A 10,601-nucleotide genomic window follows, 5' to 3' on the forward strand; every position below is an offset into this window, starting at 1 on the left:
ATATTTTACTTTAGTTTAATTTGACTTATGTCACACGGGTTTTATATCTGCCTCAGCTTTCCTCTCTTCTGTTGGAACTTGTCAAGACAACACTGCCTGCAGGTATGTATGCTTTTTTTCCTATGCTGACTAATTAACTACCTTTGAGGATTAGGTACATACTAATGATTTATTACATTTTCGTGACAAAATTTAGAGCAAATATTTGTAATTAGCTAAATTTATTTTAACAGACCGCACATTCTCACTGCTCAAATGCGGGGTTTTTTTTGTTTTTTTTTTACATTTTATACTGTTTGATGGGCAGAGTCCACAAGAGGAAGGACTTTACTTCTTTATAATCTACTCCTCACCCTCCTTTATCTTTCTTGCCCTTTGATATATACTGGAGTTCTCCATCTTCAAATTACTCACTTCACTTACTTCTGATTTTGTCAGGGACTAGATTGAAGTAGTGGAAAATCAGTGTTCTTTTCTTTATGTCAGCAAGGGAACAGCATTCATCTTATTTTAAAAAATAAATAAAAAACAGCTTCACATTACTTTGGCCACCTGATTATCTCTATAAAAAAAATTTAATAAAAAAAAAAAAAAAAAGGACAACAGTAACAAATCCTTTATCAAATCTAATTATAAATCCTTAAATCAGACTTTCCAAAAACTCAGGCATAATTTCACTCATTTGAAATTAAGATCGTGATTGAGATGAATCAAACGTAGTTTTTCTTCTGTTTGTCAACTAATGCTCTGTAAATCTCCATTGAATTTCAGATTTTAAAACATGAATATGAAATAAAATTGTGGGTGTAAAGCTGTATTTTGTGTTTGCCAGCACCATGTTGCAGACAGTCGGTGAGTGGCTGTGGTGGGACCGTTTGTGGCTGCCAGCAAACCTGTCCTGGTCTGATCTAGAGGACAGCGAAGGTCGTGTCTACGCTAAAGCCTCTCAACTTTACGCTGCTCTGCCCTGCGCCCTCTGCCTGCTTCTAGTCAGATACCTGTTTGAAAGGTGAGAATATACAGTAGAGACATGCATGTGTCTGGGAGCTTTGCAATGCAATCATCTGGTTTCAGAATACAGGGATTATGTTGCACAAGCTTGAAGCAGTGTTATGAAAGTCCAAAAACCAGGCCACCTGTTTGTGCTTGGAAGAAAGTAACACAGCTTTGTGTTGCTTCAGGTACATGGCCACACCGCTGGCTGATGTGTGGGGAATCAGGGACAGGGTGCGTCTCCCAGCAGAAAGAAACCCTCTCCTAGAAAACTACTTCTGCAGCCAAACACGGGTTCCATCACAGGTATGCTAAAAGAGGTGTGATCACTTAAAAACAAAATAGGTCTTTTGTTTACATACAGTTATCTTAAGCAACAGTCACTTACAGTATATATGCATTTTAGCATTTTAGATACTGCATTTGTGTGGATTTTATAAGATTGTTGTTGTCTTGTTAGTGAAGAAACATTTTAGAATAAAGCATGAAATACTTATAAGTAAAACAACAGAATGCACCACTGACTTAAATAAATGAAGCCTTTTATGAACAAGCTTGTACTGCAGGTTGAACAAAGATAAACTGATTATATGTAAGGTTTTGTTGGCACAAACGTCACTGGAATTTGATGCACTGTAAATAAAAAAATTAAAAAACATTTCTCAAAGAAACATTGCGTCTCAGAGTGGAACACGTTATAGTGTATAGGTTCTTTAGAGAGTGTGCATCCTAGTGTAACCATTGGGTGGTCTCCCTTGTGTCTGAGGCTGAGGTGAGGTCTCTTTGTAAGAAGACCGGTTGGCCTCGAAGGACAGTTGAAGTGTGGTTCAGGAGAAGGAGGAACCAGGACCGAGCGGGGCTAAAGAAGAGGTTCTGTGAGGCCAGGTGTGTGCATGTTTGTGTTTGTTGTTTATGCGCTGGCGTGTCTTTGTGAGTATGTGACATTAGTGTTCTTGTCTGTCAACAGCTGGAGATGCTTGTTTTATTTTTTTGCATTTCTTGGTGGGGTCCTAGCTCTCTATGATGTAAGTATTGGGGACATTTCTTACCTTATTTTGTCTTTCTCTTTTCTCCCTCGTGTCTCTCTGTCTTTTGGTTGTTGTCCTTCACACAACGGGGGTGACATGGCACACAAACAGGCATGAGCTCGTTGGCCAACATTTACTCTTGATGCTTTTCTAGGCTATTCTCCAACCCTCCTCACACTCCTCTTCCTCTCTGTGTGTGTTGGCTTTAGAAACCTTGGCTGTATGATCTGAGGGAAGTTTGGGAAGGATTTCCTAAACAGGTAAGTGTTTATATCTTTGTTATTATGATGGACTGCACAATAACGTATGCAGAATCACACACAAATACATCTAAATATGTGTGTAATGTGTTCACACAGTCCATGCTGCCATCACAGTACCGGTATTACCTCTTGGAAATGGGCTTCTACCTTTCGCTGCTCCTCAGTCTCACATTTGATGTGAAACGAAAAGTAAGCAAACAGATTTGTGCAGATGATTAAAATCAAAATGAAAGAGTTTCTTTTACTTTAATCAATTTTTTTATTATTATTTATTAGTTATGTTTGTATAATTGATATTTTCTTCATTATTCACAAAATGTTACTTTTGCAAGAGCTTCACATCATACAAACATGTTTTTTTGAACATATATCGTAGTTGATTTTATGTTGTAAACATGCAATCAGTTGAGGAAGAGTATCTTTATGTCAGAGTCATATACTGTATGTTCACCTGTCATGTGTTTGTGTGCAGGACTTCAAAGAGCAGGTGATTCATCATATAGCCACACTGCTTCTTCTGAGTTTCTCCTGGATTTCAAACTACATCCGTATAGGAACACTGGTGATGGTAGTTCATGACTCTGCTGATATACTCCTGGAGGTCAGTGCTGTTGTTACATTAGTCCATATACTATTCCATGTTTTATCTATTGGTACATTGCAGGCTGTGCAGTGGGGTATTACCAGATACTAATTAGCTGTGAGATTTTGTATTGACGCTGTTCTGCAGAAACACATTGACTTAAATTGAGATATCATAAAAATGTTACTGGAAAATAGCAAAGCTGTGTTGTTAAAATATATTTTTTTAAAAAGCAGGAAAAAGGATTGAATGTTAAAAATGTGGCTTTGATCATGTGAAAATAAATGTATTTTTAAAGTTATTTTTGCTACTGTAGTCTTTGTAAAATGTTATAAGAAATACTGAGATACAAGGTCCCTGTGAGCTGTATGGTACAGAAGGCTAGCTCTAATTTCTCATAAGAAGAGACAGATACTTGATGAAAACAGTTGGGGGGGGAAAAAAAGGCTACAGGATAATGGTGGAAGGGGTTGGCCCAAACAAAATACTAGTGACTAGCAATTGTTAAAGTGGAATGAAATGGAAATAGAAAAACTGAGACGTGTTGAAACTGCAATAATCACTGCAGAAAAAAATAGGCAGAATGAACATTGTTCGGGACTCAATATAGTGACATATAGTGTAGCTGCATCTAAACGACTGCATGAATAATGCCAAATTAATAAAAACCAGCTTGTTATCACTATGTTTTATATTTGTTATTTTCGGTATGGTATATTGACATCTCAATAAGTGAAAAGTTGCTGTAGGCAGGTCTGACGATAAAATAAATATATGTATACGTGTTGGCTGGTCCTGCTATACATTTCTTGGCATGTTCTTTGTTTCATGTTAGATGCTCAGATACATAAGAATTCCTGCTCACATTTGCAAATAGCATTTTGAAGTCATGACTCAGATTTCTTGATGCACAAGAAAACCAAGGTGACGTCACTATTAATAATCTAGAGACTAGCAGAGAAACGTTAGTATTAAAAAAAAACTTGAATTACTATAGTGTTGAATAAACATGCCTACAGTTTTTATTCATGTGTTGTATATCAATAGAAATACTGACGGCTGCCCTTGTTCTTTCATAACAAATAAATGAACCTGATTCGTGTCCCTGTTTTCATCTCACAGGGGGCAAAGGTGTTTAACTATGCAAAGTGGCACCAGACTGCTAACACCATGTTTCTGGTGTTTACATTTCTCTTCGTACTGACTAGACTTGTTCTTTTTCCTTTCTGGTAAGTGAGTTAAATGAACGGATGCAATGTAATGCATAATGGCAATCTTGGTGCCCTAAATATTATGTCCATATCCTCCACAGGCTGATCCACTGTACATGGGTGTACCCGGTGGAGCACTATGCTCCCTTCTTTGGCTACTATTTCTTCAACATCATGTTGCTGGTTCTACAGATACTCCACATCTACTGGGCTATTCTCATATCAAAAATGGTTTACAAGCTCATCTTCAGCAAGGTGTGTTTCTATATTCATCGATGTGAAATGTGTGGCAAGCTGCACGTCCTGTTGCTTCTCTTTGAAGCACTCATTTTCTACCTCTTCTCTGTGACTCATCTTCATCCTACAGCTGGAAGGCGACGACAGGAGCGATGAAGAGGAGAACGACAGTGACTCGCTGAAGGAAAGAAACCACAAATTCAGGCACATGAATGGCTCTGGTGCCAGAGGCCGGGCCAATGGTCACTGATACAGACAGGAACAGGAAGAAAAAGTCGAATGGACAGCAGACACATGGACATACTCTGTCTGGAATGCAGCTCTTTGAATCTAACAGCATGTAAAAAGAAGAGCAACTACACTTGAGCAGAGGATTTTATTTTTAAGGAACTGTGAAGGATGAGAGAAACTTGGTTGAAGCTTCAAGGTTTCCCAATTTGACTGTATTCTGAACTTTGACGTTATTGTATTCTACTCCCAATTAAAAAATACAGGATCACCCCTTTATATGTTTTTATTTTTTTAATTTTTATATCTTGCTGAATTTAATTATAGGCTAATGATAATGAAAGATAACATGTAAGGCTTGTGGGTGGCTACTTTTGGTGCAGTGGGGAAATTTATGTTATTTGTTACGGCTGACTGAGTTTATGCTTTTCAGACATAGGCTGTGGGTGAGTATTTTTTGCAGATCTACGTTGAATTTGTTCAGATGTTACAGCATGCCAACCACAAATCTTAAATCCATCTCACAATTAATTGACAAGCATATCACTAAGGTCTTTAAGTTCAGCTGCAGGGTCTTAAACTGTCGGTGAGCATGAGCGCGAATACAATCCCGTCGACTTCGTCCATGTGCGGCTTCTGAATGGATGACGTAGTGAAAAGCCCAGCTTTTAACAGCCCTATAAATCCATTTGCAGATCCCGACATAGCTCGGGAGTAAAGCACCGTGGGAGTAAAGCACTGGATGCCAGCGGCTGTACCAGCACAACCTCTCGCGACAGTACGCGAGAACTGGTGAGAACATTGTTACCATAGAGACCACCACACAAAGCCCCAGGAGACGGCGAAACACCAAAAGTAGCTTAACTTGTGAACGTCAGCTCTTGTATTAACACAAATATTTTTTTTCCAGACTTGTCCGCAGAATGGATTTTGTAAGAACCTATAACAGTAGTGTGAAAATCGGAAACTGGAATGAAGACCTGTGCTTAGAAGAGGTTTGTTTCAAACTAAAGATGTTTTCGGGACGAGAGTTAACTCATCGTAGTTAAGTAACGTTTTTTTTTTAATTTTTTTTTTAATAAGACCATCAAGAAGTAAACATTAGTTTACATTTTAAAATTGACTAAATGACTGAAAACGGATTTGAAATGGAAATGGGTACCAATTCAGTCTGACAATGAGGCTTCTGTCCTTCAGGAAGTGAATTTAATCTCGGTTTTCTCACGTCACTGGGTTTACGGACGCAACGTAAACAACTCTTATCGCCATTCGTTAACGAAGTGGAAAAGAAAGGCAGAATATAATTAATCATACTGCCACTAAAAGAGGTTTAGAGCAAGAGGGGGGGGGGGGACAGAAAATGTATCTAATGATTATAGTCTTTAAAAAATATTTTACCCCTTTTATACTTTTATGGCTGCAAACATTATCTGCTATCTTATACAGTCTTCCTTGTTCCACCTTACTGAAAATAATCTGATAAACTGATAAATATCCATTGTGAGACTGTTGGGTTTAATATTCGTATTTGTATGGCTGTAAAATGTCCTCACCTTGCAACATTTAGATGCCATTTAATGCACATTTCTGTGATGTTTATCGGCAGCAGCTCTTACGAGGAGAGAGATCACAACATGTGGCCGTGCCCGGTTCCTAAATCTCACTGCCTGAACTCTCCCACAGGCTCAGTTATAAGGAACACATTCTTCCTGATAAAGATGAGAATGTGTCCTTGGCTTGATTTTGCTTAACAGAGAGTCGGCCGGGCTGTCTCTAGTGTGAGCAGAATCAACAGTCATCTCGGTATGTCAGGCCTGCAAAAACACACATTGTAAATGTTAGTGTTTTTTTTTTTTTCCAGGATGCCAAGGAAGAATATCTGGAGAAAAAGGAGAGGGGTGAGCTTGCTGCCCAAAAAGTAGATTTCCTCAAAGAGAACATTTTGAGACCGGTAAAATGAGTTTAATCTAATCAAGAACATCTTTCAAAGCAATACCAACGACACAATGGTTATGACAATGACGATGGTGTTTGTCCACTTGTGTAGGTGAATCTCTCGGTGACTAATGACGGCGGATTGCACTTCGGGGATGTTATAATGTTGGTGAACATGGGAGGAGAAAACAGTGAGCGCAGCGTAGTCAGCATTAACGCTGACATTAACAGTTTGACAAAGACTCCCTCGCCCGGCATTCAAATCCCTTGTGCTGTCAGTGCAGGAAAAAGTGTTCAGCCCTGCACACGCACTGCATTCATCATTACCAGGTAAACACTCAAACTCATTTAAAATGACATCCACATTAACCTCAGTGCACACGGTAACACTCCAGATGTAAACTTGTAACACTGCCTGTGTGACTTCAGTGTTGATGGCAGTCCAGAAGGATCCATGCTGCGATTTGAGCAAAGCTTTGCCCTGAAAACAACAAGTGGCTTTGCCAGGGGAGTAAGTGACACACAGACATGCACACATTTAAATAAGTAATGTGCACAAAGACTGACTGCACTGCTAAAGTGGCACTCCACCGATTGTCGACATTGAGATCCTTTAGTATGTCACCGGGAGAACTGTGAAAACGGTTCTTTTTTCTTTTTTTTTTGGCTGAAGGGAGTTTGTGGGTTATTATTGAACAATGTTATTTCACTTGTGCTTGATAGAAACTGGATGTTTGGAGATTGAATAAATAGGTTATTTACCAGGCAGGGCAAGTCTAATAATGGATGCAATATTGGAAGTGGTGTACCAGTAATCGGGACTAAAAAAAAAGGCTGTGTGTTTGGGGGGGGGGGGGGGGGTCGAGTTGTGCGAGTTGGATGAATATGATGTGTCTTGTGACCATGTATACTTGTGAAAAAAAACACAAATGTTGTCTTTTGTATGTTATTTCTGGCGTTGACTCATTTTCTGTTAATTCTTTCCCCACAGCTTTATTTGACTAGTGACCTGCAAAGTTTTCAAAAGGTATATCACGTTCAAACATTATCTATTGAAGATCATCAAGGAGAAATCATTATAAAGCCCAACCAGACGTTTAACCCTCATGTTGTTCTTGGGTCAAAATGTGTTCTGTGTTCAACCAAGTTCTATTTTATTTCTATATTTTTATATTTTTTGGGGATCATTGGTCATCATTCTTTAAAGAATCCTTCACAGCCTCCTTGTCACCAATGATCCCCAAAAAAATATGAAAAAAAGTAGAACTTGGTTGAACACAGCTGCGGGTCATTTTGACCTGAGGACAACAGGAGGGTTAACAAAGTGTACATGTGGAATTCTTACATGCTTAAAGTTTAATGCAGAAATGCAGCAGTTATGTTCGTCCTTTTCACTTGAATTTCTTGATTGTCATATTGCTGTGTCTTGATTTAAAGTATGCAAAGAAATCCCACCTCCAAGAAGTAAACCTGGATGACAATGCCTCCTTTCTTTCATGGTGGAAGGTAGTGCACTTTGACCCCCAGGAGAGGCTTGAATATGAGGATCAGCCAGTTCCTGTAAGTCTTATCTCCACCTGTTGCAACATCAGCATGTTATGTGTCAATTAAGTCTGTAACTACACAGAAAGCTAAAATGTGTTGTCCTTCCTTCACCTCCATTGCATTGAAAATGTCCATCCAATTATCAACACGCTTTTCTTTTTTTCTTTTTTTTCACAGGCTAATGTGAAGGTGGTGATCATACACTGCAAGACAAACCAGGCTCTTGCTGTGCTGGGTGATCGAGTCTTTTGGTATTTTCCATTTTTCTTTTTAAAGTATCCCTAAACTAAGGGTAATGTGTTGTGTGAGGCAAATACTATATGTAAAGAAAGATATCACAAAAAAAACCCTCCAAGTAAACTGACTGTTAAGGCTAAATTTGAGTTACAGTGGCATGAAAAGCCATTTCTATTCTCAACAAAGAGAGCAACTTTAAGTCGCAACCTGACGAGAATCAGGTATCTTCACCCAGCAAACGACCTGATGTGTAATCAGAATCCAAATGTCAGGAAAAATACCCTGTTCACTTCTGTTATGAACAGATAGGGGCCTCCAGTATGGCAGCTACAAGTCATGAAACAATGCCTGCATGCCTGCTATTGTTCTATAGTGTGTGACAGTTATGTCTCTGCAGGACCACATACGGCAAAGAGTACGAGGTGACGGCGCACACCTTCCTGGACTGCTACAAAGTTGAAAAGGACAACAATCACTGGATACTGTGCACCTCTGACCCTGCAGGGGACGGACTTGCCCTTCTCAACCGCTAACAGTCACTGGGTAACAACAAGGCGCTCACATAGGCAAACCCTGGTATCTAAGTCTATCGCCACTTATTCTTATGTCCAAATAGGCCAGCAGCAACTAAAGGTTTTACAATAAAGGTTGTTTATTTCTGTTTACATCACTGATTTTTGCCTCTCAGGATTTTTTTTTTTTTTTAATATTATTCAAATAATGTGAGAGGTGCATTGCTCTATGTAGGCAATGTCATAAAAAACTAAAGGTCATGTTCGAAAGTGGGAGGAATTGGGTGAACTGGAATTTGTTCTGTAAGACATTTTATTGACATATCGATGAGTTATATGATGAATTATGAGTAATACATTTAAGAAAAAAGGATGTGGACAGTCCTCGCCAGCTCACTTCATGCACTCCTTTGCCCTTATATGGGCTTTTCACATTGGATATTCTTAGTCAAAGATGGCTACGGGCCCACTTAGCTCCTTTTCACATACACATTGTTAACCCAGGGTTAACCGAAGCCCAGGGCTATACTATTCACACTTAGCTTCTGCTGGCCCTGGGTTAAATGTCTGTCACTGATGATTACAATGTAGAACTAGAATACGAAATCTTTCACCGGGAGACGTATGTGCATCAACTTTCATGAGTTTTTGAATATGACAAAGCCTCCAAAAAGGCAAATCACTTTACGTGAGAATAATAAGGAACGAGAAAAAGAAAAATAATTCCTTGAAAAACAATAGGGCTTTCGCACCATCGGCGCTCGGGCCCTAATGATGCATCACTAGGCTCCACTTCAACAGCAAGCAGCAACTTTACTCTAGTCCCGTTTCACACAGGCACATTATAACTTTGTGTTTTGTCAATTTTCAGGGGATAACCCTGCAAGGTCAGGGCAAACCCTGATCCAGGGCAGGCCCAGCAAGACCAAGGCTAAAGTTTGGGCTGGGTTCAGGATTGTGCCAGTGTGAAAGTTTTCTACGAACTGGGCTAAGTGCTGTGAAACCCCCCCATATAAATATATAATAAATATCACATCGCACAATTAGTGTTTAAAGTAAGACCATACAACTTTTAGAAGAACAAATTATAGAGCCTTCCCATGTGAATTCATATGCAAGATAAAAAAATAATCTGTGTGATATGTCCGGTATTGCTAATTATGTGGCCTCTATGTTAAAGATTCCCTTCAGGCATGTTCAAAGAAATACAAAAATACTCTGCTTTGAATAACATTTTGTGTCTAATGTGTTTTCCATTTAAAAATAAAAGTTCAAATGAATGGGTACATATTCTTATAAATAATTATTCTTATGAGACAATGATGCCCTTGTCTCATTGAATAATCCTCAATCTATGCAAGTAGTTTTTTCTTTGAAAAGTTTAACGACTGGGTACAAAATGGCCTCCTGCATCGCTGAAAGACCATTTACAGTATTTGTGCAATGAGTTTCCACTTCACACCGGTACAGATCGCCTTACAAATGATTGACGATCAAAGAAAAATGCCCCAAATTTTAGATACAAAGTAAACTCCACGTTCAACAGATGAACGTGAAAACAGCGCTCCGCTTTCAGACTCTGAACATAAATACATTTTGTACCGAAAAATCAAACATTTACGAGAAACAATGAATGACCTATAAGTAAAGATGGACTTTAACTAAAGATAAGTTACTATGTAACTCACCTTAATGAGACAATTCAATGACTTAACTTATTCGAATTACATTTGGCATGCAACCTATTTGTTTGGTTTGATCCTTAAATTAATAATCACACGTTTGCAGTTTCCTGGTTGTGGTAGCCTATTATTTCTCCCTCTCCTTCG

The 10,601-nt window shown here is 38.8% G+C and overlaps 2 protein-coding genes across 5 annotated transcripts; both read left to right on the forward strand.

Annotated features, from left to right (window-relative positions):
* Positions 1-59: 59 nt before the first annotated feature.
* Positions 60-4,782, forward strand: cers3b (ceramide synthase 3b). Its single transcript, XM_069711125.1, has 11 exons — positions 60-102; positions 833-1,009; positions 1,182-1,299; positions 1,760-1,878; positions 1,961-2,018; positions 2,231-2,281; positions 2,381-2,473; positions 2,757-2,885; positions 3,990-4,096; positions 4,180-4,333; positions 4,446-4,782. Exons 2-11 carry the CDS (start codon positions 837-839, stop codon positions 4,563-4,565), a joined length of 1,122 nt encoding a protein of 373 aa, XP_069567226.1. The 5' UTR covers positions 60-102; positions 833-836; the 3' UTR covers positions 4,566-4,782.
* Positions 4,783-5,400: 618 nt separating this feature from the next.
* Positions 5,401-9,988, forward strand: cfap161 (cilia and flagella associated protein 161). Of its 4 annotated transcripts, XM_069711122.1 has the most exons (9): positions 5,401-5,538; positions 6,405-6,494; positions 6,591-6,808; positions 6,908-6,989; positions 7,470-7,505; positions 7,916-8,038; positions 8,201-8,274; positions 8,658-8,803; positions 9,644-9,988. In XM_069711122.1, the coding sequence occupies exons 1-8, from the start codon at positions 5,467-5,469 to the stop codon at positions 8,791-8,793; spliced, it is 831 nt and encodes a 276-aa protein (XP_069567223.1). In that variant the 5' UTR covers positions 5,401-5,466; the 3' UTR covers positions 8,794-8,803; positions 9,644-9,988. The 4 variants fall into 4 exon arrangements, with proteins under 4 accessions (XP_069567223.1, XP_069567222.1, XP_069567224.1 ...); XM_069711121.1 differs by lacking the exon at positions 9,644-9,988 and having other exon boundaries at positions 8,658-8,923; XM_069711123.1 differs by lacking the exon at positions 9,644-9,988 and having other exon boundaries at positions 7,985-8,038; positions 8,658-8,923.
* The last annotated feature ends 613 nt before the right edge of the window (positions 9,989-10,601 follow it).

The sequence above is a fragment of the Brachyistius frenatus genome, unplaced genomic scaffold (assembly GCF_029030835.1).
Source record: "Brachyistius frenatus isolate BFR_SWC_R1_liver_20210118 unplaced genomic scaffold, ASM2903083v1 Contig_97, whole genome shotgun sequence".
In the NCBI taxonomy this organism is placed as follows: domain Eukaryota; kingdom Metazoa; phylum Chordata; class Actinopteri; family Embiotocidae; genus Brachyistius; species Brachyistius frenatus.